At 40.7% G+C, this 19,531-nt stretch overlaps 2 protein-coding genes across 4 annotated transcripts; both read left to right on the forward strand.

Annotated features, from left to right (window-relative positions):
* The first annotated feature begins 786 nt into the window (after positions 1–786).
* On the forward strand, positions 787–7,301 carry LOC136358870 (uncharacterized). The gene is made up of 2 exons (XM_066314977.1): positions 787–825; positions 7,206–7,301. Exons 1-2 carry the CDS (start codon positions 787–789, stop codon positions 7,299–7,301), a joined length of 135 nt encoding a protein of 44 aa, XP_066171074.1.
* A 319-nt stretch (positions 7,302–7,620) lies between these two features.
* On the forward strand, positions 7,621–14,072 carry PTP4A1 (protein tyrosine phosphatase 4A1). Of its 3 annotated transcripts, none has more exons than XM_066314973.1 (5): positions 7,621–7,755; positions 9,266–9,358; positions 9,730–9,860; positions 11,408–11,482; positions 12,541–14,072. In XM_066314973.1, exons 1-5 carry the CDS (start codon positions 7,651–7,653, stop codon positions 12,656–12,658), a joined length of 522 nt encoding a protein of 173 aa, XP_066171070.1. In that variant the 5' UTR covers positions 7,621–7,650; the 3' UTR covers positions 12,659–14,072. The 3 variants fall into 3 exon arrangements, with proteins under 3 accessions (XP_066171070.1, XP_066171072.1, XP_066171071.1); XM_066314975.1 differs by having other exon boundaries at positions 12,545–14,072; XM_066314974.1 differs by lacking the exon at positions 11,408–11,482.
* The last annotated feature ends 5,459 nt before the right edge of the window (positions 14,073–19,531 follow it).

The raw sequence follows: 19,531 nt of genomic DNA on the forward strand, positions 1-19,531 counted from the left end.
TCTGCAACACCAGAATCGCGGTTTTCATCTCGACTTAAAAGACACAGGGTAATCTGCTCTAAGAGCTTCCTGTCGGCATTAAACACGCAGCAGCAGTTTTGCAGCCCGCGCCCGAAGGGGCCGACGGATTAAACCCACGCGGGGCCGGCGCTGCGCCATCCCGCATCCTACGACCCGCGCGGGAGCGGCTCTCCCGCCTGGCCCCGCCACGGCGGGCAAAGGCTGCGGAGCGCCAGCCGGCCGCCCCGCACGGGCGGCGCAGGGAAGGGCCTGGAACTTTCCGTCCCGGGGGTGCCGGGGCTCGCGCCAAGCGCTCCCCGGCGAAGCCGCCGGCACCGGCACGAGCGGGCGGGGCGCGCGCGGGTTGTCCCGACGCGGCCCCAGGGGCGCTCCTCGCGCCGGCCCCATTCACCAACCGGTTCCCGCCGGCCGCCTCCGCCTCTCGCGCCCGCCCGCCCCGCCTCCGTCCCGCCCCGCGCCCGCCCCAGACGCGCCGATGGCGCCGATGATTGGGTGGGCGCGACGCTCGTCAGTGACGCGCTCGGGGGGCGGGGCCCGGGACGCTCGTGCGGGAGGCGGCGCCGAGTGTCGCTCCTGGTGCAGCCGCGTCCGCCCGGCGCCGCCCGCAGAGCCGCCCGCCCGCCGCAGCCGCTGTATGGTCCTTCCCCGCGCCGCCGCCGCCGCCGAACCCCCGCCGGCAGCTCCGCGGCCTCCAGCGCCTCCTCCTCTTCCTCCTCCTAGTTCTGCTCCTCCTGCCCCCGGCGGTGGCGCCCGCACCCCGGCTGTATGATCAGGCTACAGTCTTCAATGAGTAACCATATTCCTGTGAGTGCCGCCCGCCCGCGCCCCCCGCCCTGGCCCCTCGCCCCGGTGGCCTCCCGGTTACCGCGCCTCTCCTCTCCCCCATCGCCTCCATGTTGTCTCTTTGTTGTGTCGCTCGGGCCGCGTCGGCTGCCGGCAGCTTCTCGGAGCGCCGGGCTGCGGCTCCCGACGGGCGGGCCGCTGGGGAGCCGAGCCCGCCCGGCTGCGGCACTGCTCGGCCTCCCTCCCCGCTGGCGCCCCTCTCCTGTCCCCGCCTGCTGGCGCCCCTCTTTCCTCCTCCACCGAGAAGGGAGGAGGTGACGATCTCTCCGCGGCTCCTGGGCGGCCCGGTCCGGGCACAAAGCGGCTTTGTGAGCTCAGCTGCCGCTTGCCCCGCCTGCCGGCCCGGCCTTCTCCCCGCCGGGCTCGGCTGGGCCGCCCGCCGGGAAGGGCAGCGCGGCGGTGGCTCCGCGCCCTGGGCCGTGCCGGGAGCCCCCTGCCGGGTGGAAGCCGAGCCGGGCGGCGGCTCCGGGGGAACAAGATGGCTCCGCATCGGGAGCCTGATCGAGGCGTGATGCGAACCCGTGACCGCCGCAGTCGGGGCCCGGCCCGGCCCGCGGGGCGCTGTCACGGCCGGGACGGTGTCTGCGCGCCGGGGAAAGATGGGGACGGACGGGCCGAGAGCGCGGAACCCCGCGGCTGCGGGGCGCCGTAGCCCGGGGCTGTCCGGGCAAGCCGGGGCTTGTCCGTGGGCGGCTGGCTGCCAGGCCGGTTGCCAGGCTTGGCTGCCGCGGCCGGCGCTCGCCCCCCGCCGCGGCCCCACGTGCGCGGCTGCGGCCGGGGCGAAGGCGGCCGGGCGGCTGCTTTGTCTCCGCCGTACCCGGGCGGGGAGTCAGTGCCGGCTGCGAGCGAGGACGTGAGTCCTTTCCAAAATGAGCTCTATTGCAGTAGAGGTGGGGTATGCCCGAACTCGGGTGTGCGGCCGGCATTGTTCGGCAGGAAAAGTCCGCAGACGAGTCGTTAAGTACATGTTGAAGCGGATGTTTCTGTAACAATCTGCCTTAAGCCTCGAAAGCTCATGAATACAGTCAAATACCTTAGTTTTGACCGAAACTGCTTTCAGGACCTTGCCATCTGTCTTTTCAAGGAAGGCATTTCCTTCTGGAGGTGGATCACAGTTCAGCTTTGGAAGGTTTCGCTTGCAGGTTTTTGGTTTGTTTTCCTTTTTAAACTCACCTAGTGATCTCGGTGCATGTGCTGCGAAACATCTGTGACTACAGAGCATTGTGCATTTAAGCAGAAAAAAATCAAACAATGCACGGCTTGCTGGTGTTAGTATGCCCTCTAAAAGCAGGGAAGCAAGAAAGACAAAGAATTACCAAAATCAAGTAGTCTAGGACAATAGAAGCAAGATTGTTTGGTCACTGGTAGCCAGCTGTGCACATAGCAAGTATTATGAGCTGACAATTGTACAGTTTTGGTGACATAAAGGTTCTGTAATCTGGTGTCTTCTTATTTCTGCTGGAGAGAACTTTCCAATATGTCTACCTGCATCTGCTGAGTCTTTCGAAAGCAGTGACTCAGAAGTATGAAGCCTCTTTGTAATGTCATAAAACTGCCAAATCAAGAAACCTGAAGATTACACCTAAATGTCAGCTCATATTATTCCAATGATGGAACAGTGAAGGGTTTAGAAATTGTCTTACAGGAACAGAGTTGTTTCAGGGGGAAAGTGTGGAAGAGGTAATACAGAAATTGCACAGCAGTGACTGGAAATATGAGAATGAGAAATAAAAATGTGTGACAGATAAAACAAGAGCCGAGGCAACAGGATTTCATTGTCTTACTGAAACGAAATGTGTCAGTAATATGGTAAATAAATAGAAATTAGCCTTATCTAATAATTTCTATCAAGTGAAACTTTCCTGTTCTGACAAAATAAACACCACATAAGAATACCAGATCTGTCCCAGTGTGTAGACTGACTGTACATTAACCAGAAGACCCAGATAGGGTATTACTGAACTATCAACAGCAGATTGTTGCCTTCTTCAAAAAATTAAAACTCACTCTACTGGACTAATACAAGAAATATTTCTGTGTTAAATGGAAGTCCTTACTGCTTTCTTTCATTTGCAACTTTCTGTTAGCCGTTCATGGCTTAATTTAACTCGATGTAATACATGCAGACATTTTTTACTGTATGTGCTATATTTCTCATGTTAAAACATAATTTCTCATTGCTTAAAACATAATGAAATAGTTTTTTAGTAGACTAACAGGATTTATGTAGTTTGCTGTTGAAGTGACAGTGTTAAGTCATTTGGAGATTCCTTGCTTTTAGAAACTCAGGAGGAATTGCTAGACAAGAGGATGGATTGGTTTCTGTGATGTCTATTTTTTTCTGATATCTGTTAAGGCTTCTTTGCATGTTGTTTTTGTGGTCCAAAGCAGAACTTTGAACCAAATCACATGGTCTCAGTTTCATCATCTCTCAAAGTTGCATTGACTTGTTATACAAGAAGTTTTGAGATAATTTTTCTTCCCCTTTCACTGCATACTTGAACCACAAGAATATCCTTCCGGCATAGAGCATGTCAAAACAAATTTATGATAAACCTTAGGATTCTCCCTTCCCATTTGTGAGATATGAATGTATTTTCGTAAGCAATGCTTTTCATGGTGCAGAGTGGAGAGTGTTATCCCTGTGGATATCAGGTGTTTACGTGCCCAGTAGATAGGAAGTGCGTCTTGTCAAGAGTACCTTTAGGAAGGTGTGCCTCTCCCTTGTGTAATGGCTTCACAGTTTGTAGCCCTTAGCCTCCCACTCCTGCCTGTCTGCTTTGGCAAGTTGCTACTGAGGCCTTGAATCGTAAGAAAAGTTGGAAATCTTTTTCATTCAGTATCTTTTTGTTGGGTAGCAAGTTAGAACAATGAACTTCCTTGCAGGTGTTCTCAAATACTTGTGAAACTTAGTTTATTTTTGTTTTCTAGTTTTAGTCCTGTGGTTTCAGTAGATGAGTGCGTGTCAGGTCTTAACTTAAAAGAGTGTGAGACCACATAGTTGGTTCTGGGTATAAATGTTTTCGGTCTATGAGCAGGTGGATTGAGCAACCATGAAGGTAAAGTGCCATATGTTTTTACAGGTGCTTTTGTTTGCGTGCTTTTCAAGATGCTACTGAGTTGTGAACCAGATTGTCAGCAGCATAGGGTAACCTTGCACCTCTCCGCTTTCCCGGTATCAGTAATGAACTAACAGATTACTTCCATAAACCATTTTTGTCAGACGTGAGTGGTTATTTCAACCCCCAAGTAAACAGCCTGTTAATCTGCTTGTCATTGATGACAGCTACTTCAGCTTTCTGTCCCAGAGAAGGGTATGAATTAAAGTCTTCCTTTTCAAGATGCCTTCGTCCTGCTTAAGCAGTCTGTTAAATTCTTCTAGCTTGATTTTGTAGATCATAAAATCATAATGCAGCTATAATGGACAAGTTACTTTCTCTCAGTAGGTAGTCCTGGCATATTTACCCTAGTCTTGTTTTCCAGGTTTATTTTTGTGGTCTAAACGTTGGGCTTTCTGTTGGGATGGAAACTGCTACTTTTTACAAAATCCTTCAGTGTTAAATTTCCTCAAATAAAACTTATGTGTAAATTGAAAAGAACATGCTGGGGTACCCAGCTTAATGGAACAAACAATGAGTTGGTGTTACCCCATTGAAGAACCTTCTTCCTTTAACACTACATGTTTGAATATCATGCTTTCATGCACTGTCTTGACTGTTTTGATAGCTTTCCTACCAAAACTGTATGAGACAAAAAAGTAATTTCAAAGCTGTGTTTCCAGGCCTTTGGAAAGCTCATGACATCATTTGAGTTCCCTCAAAGCCCGAGGTCATCATAAGTACTACAACACTGTTTTTATAGCTGATCTCTCATCTTCCAGGTATTTTTGCTGAAGGTGGATGAAACCTTGTACTCTGATTTAACTGCATAACAGAAACAGCATGCCCATGTACTACTCATCTTAAATTTTTATTTGACTCCCAGAACAGAACAAAACTAGATTGGCAAAGCTGTCTTGGGATAGTACAGTGTGTTGCTGCCTAAAGGAGTTGATCTGCCTTGTGAAACTTTCCTGCTAGTATTGGTGAGAAGTCATGGCATTCACATCAAAGGAAAATGTGAGCTTTGGTCCTCTGTAGTGTGGCAGCAGTAGTTGCCAAGGCAAACAGTGAGGCTTAAGTACATGCTTGGTTGGGTCCTTAGATGTGTGAATTACTGAGGTTCTGATGTGTCTAATACTGACTGTTAAGTCAGTAATTAACAACATGAATTCCTTTGTAAGGGTTAATAACACATGGAACTCAAATGTAACATTGCATAATCTACTTGCTTCTGCTTTGTATAAGAATTTGAACTGTGCACCCAGTTTCTAAAATGTCATTGGCAATCTGCATTAAAAAGATGAATTTTTTACTTAACTAATTGTTGCCTACCCTTTTCTGTGTTTACTGGTTTGTCTGGTGTCTTGAGTACTCCTGCTTGCAGACTAAGGGCAGCCTGCCTAGAGGACTGGATGAAACCTGATTACTTGTTTCTTCATACCTGCCCTGGTCTGGTGACATGTTAAATGTTCTTTACTCCCCAAAATTTATGTTTTGCCAGTTGAAAGCTTTTTCACCCTAACAACTCTATTCTTTGTCCTCAAGCTCACTTGCGTGCATTTGTGTTTGTGACAGCCTTCACTCCCTCATCCTTTAACACGGGAAGGGTCTGTCTGATTCTTCTTAGCAGTCGTAAGAAGAGATCGATATGAGATCTGCCGGTGCAATGCAAAAAGCAGCACAAGACCTTGTGCAGCTCTGTCTGCTTAAAGCTGTCCTGTCCCTTTTTGCTGTTCTGCTTCTTAAACTAATTGAAAGTGACTTTAAATAAGTTACCTTCAGTTCTTTTTTTCAGTTGCTATTTTAGCTGTTGCCTAGATCTGGTCCTAGGAGGCTTTTAAATGCACACCTGCCGCCTTGATAGGGCATGGCTGGTGAATCAGATGATTAATCTTGGAGTTCTTCCGACTTTGAATTCTTCTGGTTCCTGTTACTTTGTTGACCTTTGACTTAAGACGATCCTTCTTACTCCTTTCCATGCCTATTATATTTAGAGTTCTTCCTCTCTCTCAAGTTGTTGAAGGTAAATACTGAAGTAGCTTTTTTTGCAAGCAGCTGGCAAACTTAATCCTACAGTCTACATCACTACCAGGTAGTGGCAGCAAAGTGGATGTGAAATTGTCATTGTAGTTTCTTTCTGTTAACTTCGTTCTCCTCTTTGTTAGCTGGTTAGGGTTTTATTATGTGTCTCTTTGGTTTGTTTGTTTTTCACAAGGCATGCCTGTAACTTAACATGCACATTAAAAATCCTATCAGGAAGCTGTCTGAAAACACGAAAATAGGTTGACCAATCAACAGAAATAACTTCTTCTGCCAAATATTTGTAGGATTGATTATGTTTCTCTCTAATACCGAAGTATATTTAGTGGATATGTGGTTCAACTTCTACCTCTTTGGAAAACAGAGCTCCCCTCTTCTTTCCTCCAGTTCCCTAGACAGGTATAAGCAGTAATACTGGTAGAGTGGCTGGGCACAAACCACATCTGCTGTAAGGGTTTTATGGTGCATAAAAGCACATATGTGCATATCTGCAAATAAAGGCACAGCTTGGTGCAGTTAATTTGCTATCTTAATTCTTGGTTGTTTCTTGCAGTTATTATATATATACATTTAACCATAACCAAGCAGCGTACCACTGGACAGGAATGGCCTGTTCAAGAAACTTGCCTATGTATGTTTTTACCTAGACCATTACTGCTTTCTCAGTATATTAATGAAGTCATGGTGTAAAAAAAGACTTAAAGCAAGTGAAGGTTGCCATTGCTCTTCAGCCTTTAGTGTGTGAAATGTTCCTTAGGTAGAAATCTGTGTGCCTCAAAAGCCTCTGTTCAAAAGCTCACATGGTGTTGTTAGGCCACAAAGTCACATTTGTATTCAAAGCCTCCTATTTGAGTCAGGTGGATTTGTATGCCTTTTTTTTCTGTAACTTCAGTAGATATTGTGATATCTCTCAATTGAAAATGGAATAGGCATCTTGCTGCTGTGTTTTGCACATCTGAAATTGGTATTTTAATGCATTACAGGATTTGGTATTGCAAAAACCCTACCTGGAAACTTTTGAATAAGTAAATGTATTTATTTTCTAGTAATCCATGCTAAGAAAGGTAACAGGATTCTTGAACAAACCTAATTCTTGTGAAACTGCTTAGTTGATGTGGCTTTTTTTATTTTTTAAAGTGTGATGTCTTAAACCTTCGTTTCACCTGTACTCATTATGCTTTTTCCTCCCTCTCTTTACAGCAGTTCTGTGGTGTTCTTGGTCACACATTTATGGAGTTTCTGAAGGGCAGTGGAGACTACTGCCAGGCACAGCACGACCTCTATGCAGACAAGTGAACTGTAGAAATCCATTACTACTCCACCAAGAAGCCCCCCTAAGAGTGCTTGACCAGGATAAGAAGTGTTGAATTGAAATTGGCAGAGCATTTTACAACGGAATTCAGACCTGGATGGGGTAAACCTCAGTGCACTGCCTTTCTTTTGCCTCAGTATTACTGGATTGAAGAATTGCTGCTTCTTGTTAGGAGGTTCATTTCATTTTCCGTTGCTCCCAGCCTCATACTTCCAAGCACTGAGAATTTCACGTGGAGTATAGTGAAGTAGACTTCAGTTTCTCTACATCACTTCTGTATTAGAATTTTTTTTAATCCTTTCATAATCTTGTTGCATGTTTAACTAAATCAATATGGCCCGAATGAACCGCCCAGCTCCTGTGGAAATCACCTACAAGAACATGAGATTCCTGATCACACATAATCCAACCAATGCAACCTTAAACAAATTTATAGAGGTAAGACCAGTACAGAATTCTTACTGATGTATTTTTTTTAATCCTGGACAGCATACTATATTTATAATTTCCTTTACTAGCTGGTAACTGTTGCAAAAGCCATATGAGAAGGTACTGAGACTGTGTATTGATTTTTCTTTCCAAGTACTGGTGCTGTGCTTTGAAGATCTGCAGATATATACTTTGGCCTTCACAAATGTAATTCTGAGAGTGAAGTAATAATTACACTGTCTAGTACATGGTACATTAAGTACATTGTTTAGGTCTGAAAACAGGAATTATCTAGCAGAGTTATGTGTAGAACAAACATCCCTTAGCGGTAGGAGCTCACATTCAGATTGGGCTGAAGTGGTGTAACATTTCATTGCACTTCCTGCATAGTGATACATATAGTGAGTCAGAACCTTAGGACCTAATAAACGGATTGCAAAATGCTTTCACTGCCCAGCTTCCTTCACTATTAGTAGATCATGGTTTTAGTGTAGCTTAAGAGGATCCTCTGTGTCATAGCGTCTACTTGAGTGAAATTTGTAGCAATAGGCTTTCTCTGCACCCAGAATTGCTGAAGCTGTTTTAAGTAATTTTGGTACTGACTAAAAACAGTGGCTTGGCATATAATGCTAGTTCTGGATTTATTATTTAAACATGTATTTAGCATGTTGGAACTATGAAGTACATAGTTGTATAAAGTGTGTGTGTATGCTAATAAGTTCCTTGCAGAGCTGCTTTGTGGGAAGGTCCAAGTTTGCTAAGTCTCTCCTTAGCAAGATTCTGAGTGTACTACAGCTCAATTCTGCATTTGGTACAGGATTATTTACAGGAAACAGAGTGAGGTAACATTTGCTTGCCTTTATATTCTCACAGGTAGATCAGGTTAGGCTATGTTTCAGTCATTGCCATGACAGTTGCAGTGTGAATGATATTTGTTGCAGGGAGAATGAAGGATTGCTTCTTTTTTTAATGTAGGGTAATAGCAAAATGGAAAGGTAAATTTTGTCATGACAGCTCAGGAACTGGAATAATTCATTGTCCTGTGCTTGTAACTCTTTAATAGTAAGTAGTCTAACAAACCTATTTTAAGCAGGCACAGAGAGGGGGAAGATTTGAACTTTGCTCAGAACACTCCAGTATTCTGAGCAAACCAGGAACCTTCCTGTTCCTTTAAAATGAATGATCTTTTTGAGATGGACTACTTGATTAATCAATATTTATCAGTATGTGATTTAAAAAGAAGTCTGATCCAACATAACAAAACTTAGTCAGTACATGAGACTTGCATGTATGTTTGCAGAAAAGCCTAAAGTATCTGGCATTAGCACACAAGTTTTTTGTTATTTCAGCTTTCTGTGTTTGCAGAATGGCAAGCATTTGCATGAGTTTTGCTACTGAAAACTTTGGAATTAGTTACTAAGTTAGCTTATTGAGACAATTAAAGGGTAAGTGAATCTAGTTTACTCTTCCAACTTTTTTTTTTTTTTTTTTTTTTTTTTTTTTTTTTCCCACTCCCTAGGAACTTAAGAAATACGGTGTTACCACAGTGGTTAGAGTGTGTGAAGCTACTTATGACACTGCTCCGGTGGAAAAAGAAGGCATTCAGGTTTTGGTAAGTAGTGTAGAAGTAGAGTTCAAAGCCAATGTATTTCCCTCTTTACCCCCTTCCTCCAAAAATGATTATTTGACACCACCTTACTAACTTTATGAGAATATGGATGCCACTGATGGAGGAAGAAGATGTGGAGACATCCTTTCTTGTCTGGAAAAAAAAGTTCAGTTTTGAGCTAAATCATGTGATCAATGAAAACTGATTGAGAGGAATATATTTGTAATATATGCAATAGTTAGACTATTAGAAAGTTGCAGGTTTGGGTGGTTTCCTCGGCTGTCAGCTCTTCGTCTGTTGTGTCCCCTCCTTTTTTTGCCTAAGCAATACAGCTTACAAGAATTCTGTCTGTTTGTGTTTGTTCTGTGTTCTAGGACTGGCCCTTTGATGACGGTGCTCCACCATCCAACCAGATTGTTGATGATTGGCTAAACCTCCTTAAAGTGAAATTTCGTGAAGAACCTGGCTGTTGTATTGCTGTTCACTGTGTTGCTGGTCTTGGAAGGTGGGTGAAGTTTCAAAGATTTGTTGAGCAGTCATCCCTGGTCAGGCTTGTTAAGATTAGTCCAAAAGTTTATTAGAGGCAAATGTAAAACAGTCATGTGTCAGGTATTGGAATGACCTCATGTTTAAAAGTAGTTAAGATAGCAGGAAAATGTTGTGTATATTTATTAAAGATGTTTAGGTCAAGAGATGATGCTCTGGTCACACCTCTCGCGAAGTCTACAGAATTAAGTTAACCAGTATATTCTTGTCCCAAGTATATTGATGAGTGCCCCACTGAGATTTTTTTGTCTGTTTTTTCCCTAATGGATTTGGAGTTTTGTGACTTGATTTCTCTCCATCTCCCTTTCAGCAGTATTGCCAGTCTCCTTGAACCAAGGGCATTGTAACTGTTAACCCCAAACAAGTGGGTGGTTCTGGTACATCGAGACCAGCTTTCATCCACCACCTATCCAGGGGATAAAAAGTGTTTTCTTCAATTCCAAAACTGTTTGTCTCGTGTCTCAAAGTGACACAAAATTTTTTAGGGATAATGCTAAATATTCTCCTCTTAGTCCTGTTCCTTCTGCCTGCTGCTGCCACTATCTTGAATAGACTTCCAACAGTTGCGAGAAAATAATGGTTTTTCCGCTGTTCTAGATTTCCTGGGAACTAGATCTATTCAAAAAGGAATATTCTAGCCATGGATTTCAGCATTGTCCAATAAAAAATGAAGGTTTCTGGTCTTGTCCATAAGCCTGGCTTATCCACTGCATTATGGCTTCATACATAACAAAGTTCACTGTGGTGATGGATGTTACCAAAACAAGTCCTCTTCTGCTGCTTAGAATGATACTGATTGGTTTTTCCTCAGAATGGGACAGTTAATTAGTTGAAAAGACAGTCCTAGCTTTCTGTCATGTCAATTTTCATTTAAATCCCTGAGCCTAAGAAGCCATTTGAAGTTACTACTACATGCACAAGTCTCTTGCTAGTGTGTAGTGTGAGGTTTTGTCTTACGGTTTTTTGGGGTTGAGTCATAAATTGCTAATGTATTTTGAGTTTAAGTCGAGCTTTTGTAACTGAAAATCGATCCTGTCAGAGGAGAAACACCCTGGCAAACAAGGAAATCCTCAGAGGGTGCAGCAGCATGTGGATTGCATCTGTTCCCAAAACTTGCGACACTAATTCTAGGATTTGTCAGTCCTTACTGAACTCAACCCCTGTTCTGACTTCTGGTTTGGCATCCTGACTGCTTTTAATGATGACTCATTTTGGAGAATAAAAACCCGAAACGAATGGTTAAAGATTACTTTCACTTTATTTCTGTTGTCCTCTGCTGTACTTAAACTCAGATGAATGAAGCTAAGGTTGACCAGAGTTAATTTGAACCCCAATTTAGTGAGAATGGCTAACTCAAATCCAGGTGATTTTATGTCTCAGTGAATGTAGATATACCATCTGCCTTTTCTGCTTTCCCAGCAAAGAAACATAATATATGCAAAAACCAAAGTAAAGTTTCTGAGTATGCTTTGACAAAAGCTAAACTGAACTTTCTTTTTGAACCAGAGCTCCAGTCTTAGTTGCTCTTGCACTGATAGAATGTGGAATGAAGTATGAAGATGCAGTGCAGTTCATAAGACAGTAAGTGTGTCACTACGTGTAGCTGTACTCAAGATTCAGTATGTTGATACATCCTTGGGCACTGGAGGAAATTCTGAATGTTATTCTTGTCTTTGATTTTTTTTTTTTGATAATTTAATTTAATATATTTGAAAGTGTACTGCATGCAGTCAGTGTTGTAGGACTTGGACCTGTGGAATGAAACCAGAATGCATACATAATTATTTGAGGAGGTTTAAAAGAAAATGAAAACAACCATTAACAACCACCCTAACTTTCAGTTAGATTTGCAGAATTCTCTTTATTTATTTTACATATGAAAGGCAGAATACCTTTGTCTTTTTTGGTGGTCTACTGAAGTCAAATATTTCCATGAATTTTTTAATCAATGTATGTAAATTGTATGAAAATAGTTTTAGTCTCAGTGTTTTAACTTCTCAGGTTTCAGCTATAGTTAAAAGAAGCTGCATCCGTTATAAACAATGACAAAATATTTCTTGCATAATTGCCAGGCCTTTGAAGAATTAAATTCAACTTGTACTTGTTGTATGTGAAATGAGGAATAGGATGCCAGGTACATACATAGCCCATACAGTCAGCCAACATGTACTTTTTTTTCACATACATACAGTTTGAGAAAACAAAGAAACTCAATTTCTTTTCAGCATCTTATTATGGGGACTTCAAATGTGTAGGTACTTTCTTATTGTTCTTCATAATTACATTAAGAGAATTAATAACTTCAGCTCTCAAGACCATCTTGCATTTTCTCCGTAGCTTCCTTTTGAAGTTTCTTCTACAGATCTTAATGTAAAATCTCTGGTTTTGCTTATCATAGGCTAGAACATTGTGTAAAATGCAATGTACTCCTTTGAGCATGTGGTCCAGTGAGGTATTTGTGAAAGGAAGCTACCACCCTCTTTCCTGGCATTTAACTTCCAATTATCCTACTTTGGTTACAGCCTTCACTTGAAGGTGGCTTTTTTAAGTGACCTAAAAATATTTTTCTCTGGTTGGTGATATTATTTCACTGGGCAGTAGATTAACGTTCTGTTTCAAATCTGTTTTTTTTCATTTAGGAAGCGGCGTGGAGCTTTCAACAGCAAGCAACTTCTGTACTTGGAGAAATACCGCCCCAAAATGCGTCTGCGCTTTAAAGACTCCAATGGTCACCGAAATAATTGTTGTATTCAGTAAAGCTCAACGGCCTAGAGTACTTCTTTGGGAATAAAGGATGGAAACTAGAATTAAGCAGACTGCATGCCAAAGACATCAGTCTGTATTTTTTAGTAGTAAAGGAAGCTTCCTTAGGAGTATTTATTAGGCTAAAGGCTCAGTAGAAATGCAACTTCTATGTTTAGGTAAATATCTGTCTATTTGGAGACCCAGTAAATGTTTTTGCTGTACCCTTTTTCTGAGCTGTCTCCTTGTTCATTAATTATCAGATCAAATATCCTTTAATCATGCCATTGAGTCTTACTGACCTAGTTTCAACTACTAAAAATTGGGGTACTAAAATAAATCAATCTGTAGAGAGATTAGGTGCCAAAATACCCAGCATATCAGCTACGCGTTTTTCCTTAAAATGAGCATAGTTCTGATGATGTGAGAACTACCAGCTTATCTGGACCTTACTATCTTTTTTTCTACAGTCATTTCAATATTGAAGAATATGGCCTCTAAAGTAGTCTTGCCTGCTCACTGTATGTTTTGTCTCCCACAATCGCACTAGAATTATCAGGATTTGCACAGTCTGTCTTTTTAATACTATGAATTACAGCAACTTTTTACCCCTGCATCTGTACTTTTTCTGTTACCTGAACCTCTCCATATTACAAGTCATTACTCTGGTTATTCATGTAGAAGATCTTTTAAATTGTACAGAAGCACACAAGTCTTTAATGTCTCCAGACAAAAAGCCTTACAGTAAAATTAATGTTGGCACTTCATGTGCAACTTAACAGAGGGCCTGAAAAGGTTGGGAGGGGCTATTTAATATTTCTAGTAAAATGTTGCCTTTGTCTTGTGCAGGAAGTATAGAATATGCCCTTTACTTTAGTAAATATTTTTTTAAAACGTAGAAATGCTTTGTTATTGTAGCTAAAAATTCTTAATCTGAAAATTTCTGAAAAATCTTGTAGTTTTCTTTTACTGTACCTATCAAGAGTTGTTTACCAACTATTGCTTTGTTGAAAGTGTGATCTTTTTCTTTTCTTTTTGGTTTTCCTCCTTGAGTTTCTGCTATGACTTGGGCAGACCTCTGTAATATTTTGTATGCCTTTAAAGCTGCGTAACTTAATATTTGGATACTTGATAATTTGTTTTATTATGTAATTGATAAAATGGTGATGTGTATTAATGTTAGTTCAACCATATATTTATACTGTCTTGGGAATGTGTGGTTATAGTTCTGTGGGAGAAATACTTTTGCCAGTGTTCACCAGCTTGTAAAATCTAGTGCGAGAGCTTAAAACATCTAAATAAATACTGAAATGCACTTACGAAGTTTGCTGAAATGCTCATCACTTTCACTTCTTTTCGTGTACTTTGTCAGCAATCTTGAGGTGCCTAAATTCAGAATCTTGTCAGGCATCTGTTTTCTTTTTTTTTTTTCTTTTTTTTTTTTTTTTTAATCTGGGCCTGAATGTCCCCTTTGCTGTAATGTTTGTTGTTTGTTTTACTCATAAATAAATGTGGACAAAAATTAATGGTAGAAAGTACAGTATTTTTTCATGTAGCTTACTTGTGACTTGCCGTCCCCAGTACTAAAACAGGTTACTTGCTTAGTGTTCTTGAAGCTGTTTTTGCAGTAAAGCAGAAGGGGACATGCATCAGTAAAGCTTGGAGAACACTTGAATCGGTACCGTTAGAATTCAGGTAAAAATAGTATGACACAGTGCTTCATTGTCAAGATTGAAGCTATGCACAGACAAGATGTCCCAAAAATTGTATAAGCAAAAACATGTTATGTGAGGTTCCGGTGTGGTGACTAAACTTCCTGATGAGAACTGGAAGGTGCTCTTAGTAGCCAGGTTAATACATCTCTTCCTTTCTAAACAGTGAGATGGGATCATAGTATCAGTCAATGAGATTTCTGTAGGATTGCTTTTGGAGAAATTACAGCCTCATTATAAAGATCACTGTATGATTTAAAACTGCCTAAAATAATACAATATAGCACAATCTTTAAAGTAGTGAAATAAACTTCGCATCATTCCTTTGGAGGCTGAACGTGGTTTAAAAGGTATTTTGTTTAATGGAATACAGCTTCATTTGACTGAAGAAATGAGATCTTACAGAATGACATCCAAAGTCATCAATGTTTCTGTTTTCTGTTGTCAGGATGGACTAGATTGTAGGAACAATGGCAAAGACAAAATCTTCACAAATTCTGTAACACTTCATTTTGCTGAGCTGATTGATCTAAATATTGGTTTAACACAGATTATCCAAGTTAAAAATCCTGATTTGGTCACCCATGAAATTAGGAGAAGTCTGTAAAACAACTACAAGTAAAGTGCCTGGAATATTTTTACTTGAAATTATTAATGCAACTTCTGTACATAGATCAGATTTTGTTCTGGGTGTAAAGAAGGGTTGTGTTTCAGTTAAGAGCTCTAAGACATTAGTGATGGAAGCTTGGTTCATTGCACTCTAAACTTGAGACTGGACTTGACTTCAGTTGATTTCAGTAAACTTGAAAAAATTTGCATGAGCGTGTGTCTGTTGAAAGCAGAGTCAGCTTCTAAATGTTGACTAAACAGGTAGTATGTACAGGATTCCTTAGCATGTAGCAGAAGTGTTCATGGGAAATGGGGTGAGAATTTGCAATTAGTGCAAGAGAAAATTGATGAATTCCTTATATTCTGTCATGAGGTCCCTTAAAAATTCTGAGGAAAGGTAGTCAAACAAGGTACTTTGTTACTGATTATCCAAAATTAGGTATAAAATTGGATGTGATTTTCTTGAATCTGATTCTTAAAAGTGCTGAGCAGTCAGTTTCAACTTAACTGTTTCTGAACAGTCCTGAAACTTTCTGAACAGTCCTGAACCAGTTCAGACTGTACTCAAAACTAATTAATATTTCTAATCTCCCTGTCTTCAGTTCTCAGTGTATAAAAACCCATTCCAGTCCGTACATTAGTGGGTCCATTCTGGAGATAAGCAGTAATTTCTGAAGTTACCAGACTCACTGCAGACCATTATTGCAGTAGAAACAATGAGAAAATGTGTGATTTGGTATTGAGGATAAATCCAAGGTTAGACTTACGATCTTTGGCAGTAAGAAGAGTAAAGCACTGCTCATATATGTGAGCATTGTTTATCCTTACAAATGAGATGAGGGGAAAAAATCTTATGTAATTAAATAAATGTATTTGAGAGAGCCAGATTGAGGGTTCATAGATGACCTTACCTTAATTGTTCTTAAGCTTCTGAGTGCTTGAATGCAGTATTAATAACATTGTTTTCTTAAATATGTGTGACATGATTTAAATAATTACTGAGACATACTACTCAAAACAGTATCTTAGATTTGCTGGGATTTTGCTGTGTCATTAATAAGCAAGTATTTTCTGTCAGTACTGGAAAAGTTATCAAACTAGAGATAATGTTTTTCAAAGAAGATTACTATTTTGTAAATATTTGTGTAATCCCACTGTAAAAAGAAATCACAAAAAAACCCCAGTTATACTTCACAAGTTGAATTCAGCTCTTAAAACCTGGCTGAAATTTGGTGGGATTTATTAATAGTTGGGAGTGACTTAAATGAGGAAATACAGATTTCTTAGTGAAAGGAATTTTGCATTTAAACATGTGTCTCAGGTATCTACAGGTAAATTAAATAAATTTCACCTAACTGCTTTAAGTGCAATAGTTCAAAATGTCAGGTAAAGTATTTCTCTCCTCATACCCTGCTCTTAATGTGTAATAACCATTAACAATTATAACCCAATTTTTTCTTACTGATAGGAGTTTATGCTACACATAACCACACCAAGTGGCATTATTTTTGTCTTGATGGTTGCCTGCAGGACTCCTGTTAATTTTGATACATACTGTCTTAAAGCATTGATAATTATCTTAATAACAACACAAGTTCCTTATCGGTGGAAAGCCTCTTTGTGAGGTAATCATGTTTAAACAGTGGTCTGACAAGAAACGATAAGGACAGTGCCAGAAGATCAAGTTGCTTGCTTCAATTTCTGATTCAAATGAGAACTCGGAAGTGTAGCTGAAGAAAATCAGATACCAGTGTTTAAATACATAGGAATGCTCAAGACAGAAATACTCATACAGTAGAAGACATTCAGTCTCAGTACAGTATGTAACCTGTGTCTGTAACAAAACCCAAATGTGTGGAATGGGAATTTTCTTGTGGGCTGTAGTCTTAATCTTACTTTATGGGTGGAGAAACAGCAGTAGCTGATTCTTACCCTTCTTATAAATCTGCACATGCTTTATCATCAAGTTTCACTGATGCTTGTTCTGAAGAAGGCAGAACTTGAATTATGTTTTGACTACAGAGGAGCGAGGGTTGTAGGTGAACTCTTCTTCCCCATTCATGGGAGCATAATTAAAATAGTATCTGAACAGGACACTGCAGCTCAGCATTGTCATGCACTTCCACAGTGCTAGTAGGAAGGTACAAATATTTTACTTCGTCGTCTTCAATTCCCCAGTAAATCTATGTGTTTCTAGGTAGGACATACTAACCCTGAACTTGGATTTAAAATTTCAATACAACTCTATGACAACTTTCAGTTCATCATAGTAAAAGCATATAAAGACAAGAGGGATGCAGCAGATGTGCAAAATCATGGAGTTCCCTTTTACTACAAATATACTCATTCCTTTACATTTGATATACAAGGTTTTCCACACATCCCCTGTCTATCCCAGAGAGGGGCTACCCTACTGTCCTCTCCATGGTTTAATACAACAGGATTCTTACCCTGCCTTCTAACTGGGAGTTTCTTGTAGGATGCTATGGAGGATGGTACCTGGCAGGAGCTATGATGCTCTCAGATGCTACCTTAGGCCACCCTACATGGAGTGTTTTTTGCACTATGTCTTTATTCAGACAGAATTTTGCTAATGGGCAGACTTTTTTCTAGGCAGACACTTGCTGACTCTTTCCAGTTTTAATCTAAATTGAGACAATTTTATAATATCCAATCACTTTGTGGTGTTAAGGAGGTTATCCTTCTGATGGAGAGCATGCAGACTTCCCCGTATTTCTGTTAAATCACAACCTGTTTTACTTCTCCTGTTCTCAGACTTCATTAAGTTGTCTGATCTTGAGTTAGCTCTTTGCTGCATAAGGTTTATTTCATACATTGAGAGTTTTTACCTCCCAAGTTCTTGACTTTCTTGTTTTGTTCCTGTTTTCCCTGTCCAGAAATTCTTGGTCATTTCTATTTCACTTGTCTACTTCTCATCAAAACTCCCTTCTGGACTTCCTTAACTGCTACCTGGTTTTCTTCACTGGAAGAAGTTAAGTACTGTTCAACAGCACTGGATGTTAACATTCCTATCTCAGTTGTCTTTCAGCACTACCAGAGTATTTATGCTTCTTTGAAGTTGGGTCTCAGTAAGTTCTATTACAAGCCCTTTGCCTTGGAAGAGGTTCTGAGCCAAGTCCAGGAAGGGAATTTGAGAGAATTATCATACATTAGTGGGTTGAAGCATTAGGATATTTTCGAAGGAAATCCCTTAATTGTGCCATTTAGAATATAGAGTAATTTAGATTGGACAAAACATTAGAAGATGATCTAGTCCTACCCCATGCACAAAGCAGGGATAACTTCACAATTAAGACATGTTATGTGAGGTTCTGGTGTGGTGACTAACCTTCCCAAATTAGTTTGGGACATAAGTCTCAAAGTCATATTTTGTGCTGGCTACCAAAGTTTGTTTCCCTCCAGCACTAAAAAACTTCATTGAAGCATCTTTTTTTTTTTTTTTCAGTTTCACACCAATCTCTGCATATAACTTCAACTCTTATTTTCTGGGATAAAATGTATTTTTTTAGTCTTGAATCTGTATAATCCATTGGGCAATTCTTAATAGCTTGTAGCTTCTACACCTATCGCCTCTCTACAAAACTCGACCCTTAGTCATAAAATCAATGCCTAAACATCCTTTGTCTTCAGAACCTTGCCTTTGTCCACCTAGCTGTATGGTTAATTTTAAAAGCCTCAGTCCCTTTCACCTGTGGAACTGAATGTTTTTCTGCTGCTTTCTAGAGTAGGACACGTAACTTCCGTTTAATCCAACAACTGGTGGCTATCAATGAGCCTTTTCCTGGGGAAAGAGAATGATCATGTCATAAATTTGGTGAAAAGTGGATAAGGGGGCATATGCTACTGTTCCTGTACTAACTAAAGCAAGGAAAGGTGGGAAATTAAAGGAAAAATAGTGTCAAATTAGATATTCTTAATTAAAATATGTGGATTTCCATTATAGGACTAGAAGATTTTAGATTATTGTCTGTTATTGTTCTGCATTTGAAAAAGTAAATTCTTATTACACAAGAAATAGAAGAGATATGAGGAACTAAGTTTTAAATTCTGCTAAAGATATAATTCACAATAACTTACAATAGACATCAAACGAGCTAACTATGGAGCCTCCTGAGCTAGTGATATTGGCAAATCCCAGTTATTGTGAGCAGAGTGTCTGCTGTTCATCCTGGGAAAAATCATGGCAAGTGTGGTTGCAGGTATCTAATTATCAAGAGGTGCCACTGTAGTGAGTATTTCTGACTCTTTCAGAAAACAGTCATCAAAAAAAAACAAGCTTGTTCAATATTGTAAATTCAGCAGATAAAATGTGACTGTAGTACATACACTTCAATTTATTTCAGAAATCTAACTGCTTTGTATGACATTTTAAGTTGCACAATTTACAAAATAAATGCAGCACTTGGGTTTTAAAATAATTTAAATCATGTATCTTGCAGACAAAAGAATGTTCCTGTGAGACATTGTCTGAATAGTTAATGGCCTACTGCTGTAACATATCCCAGCTTACTGACAGTAGCAAATACTGTCCCTACAGCAGAGGAGA

This window comes from Sylvia atricapilla, chromosome 3 (genome assembly GCF_009819655.1).
Source record: "Sylvia atricapilla isolate bSylAtr1 chromosome 3, bSylAtr1.pri, whole genome shotgun sequence".
Lineage (NCBI taxonomy): Eukaryota > Metazoa > Chordata > Aves > Passeriformes > Sylviidae > Sylvia > Sylvia atricapilla.

Bases quoted from the DNA above. Each gene is read 5' to 3' on its own strand.
- PTP4A1 (XM_066314975.1), top strand. From the start codon at position 7,651: ATGGCCCGAATGAACCGCCCAGCTCCTGTGGAAATCACCTACAAGAAC. The intron at 9,861-11,407 runs GTGGGTGAAGTT...TTTTTGAACCAG, and splicing joins TGTGTTGCTGGTCTTGGAAG to AGCTCCAGTCTTAGTTGCTC. The intron at 11,483-12,544 runs GTAAGTGTGTCA...TCATTTAGGAAG, and splicing joins GCAGTGCAGTTCATAAGACA to CGGCGTGGAGCTTTCAACAG.
- LOC136358870 (XM_066314977.1), top strand. From the start codon at position 787: ATGATCAGGCTACAGTCTTCAATGAGTAACCATATTCCT. The intron at 826-7,205 runs GTGAGTGCCGCC...CTCTCTTTACAG, and splicing joins CAATGAGTAACCATATTCCT to CAGTTCTGTGGTGTTCTTGG.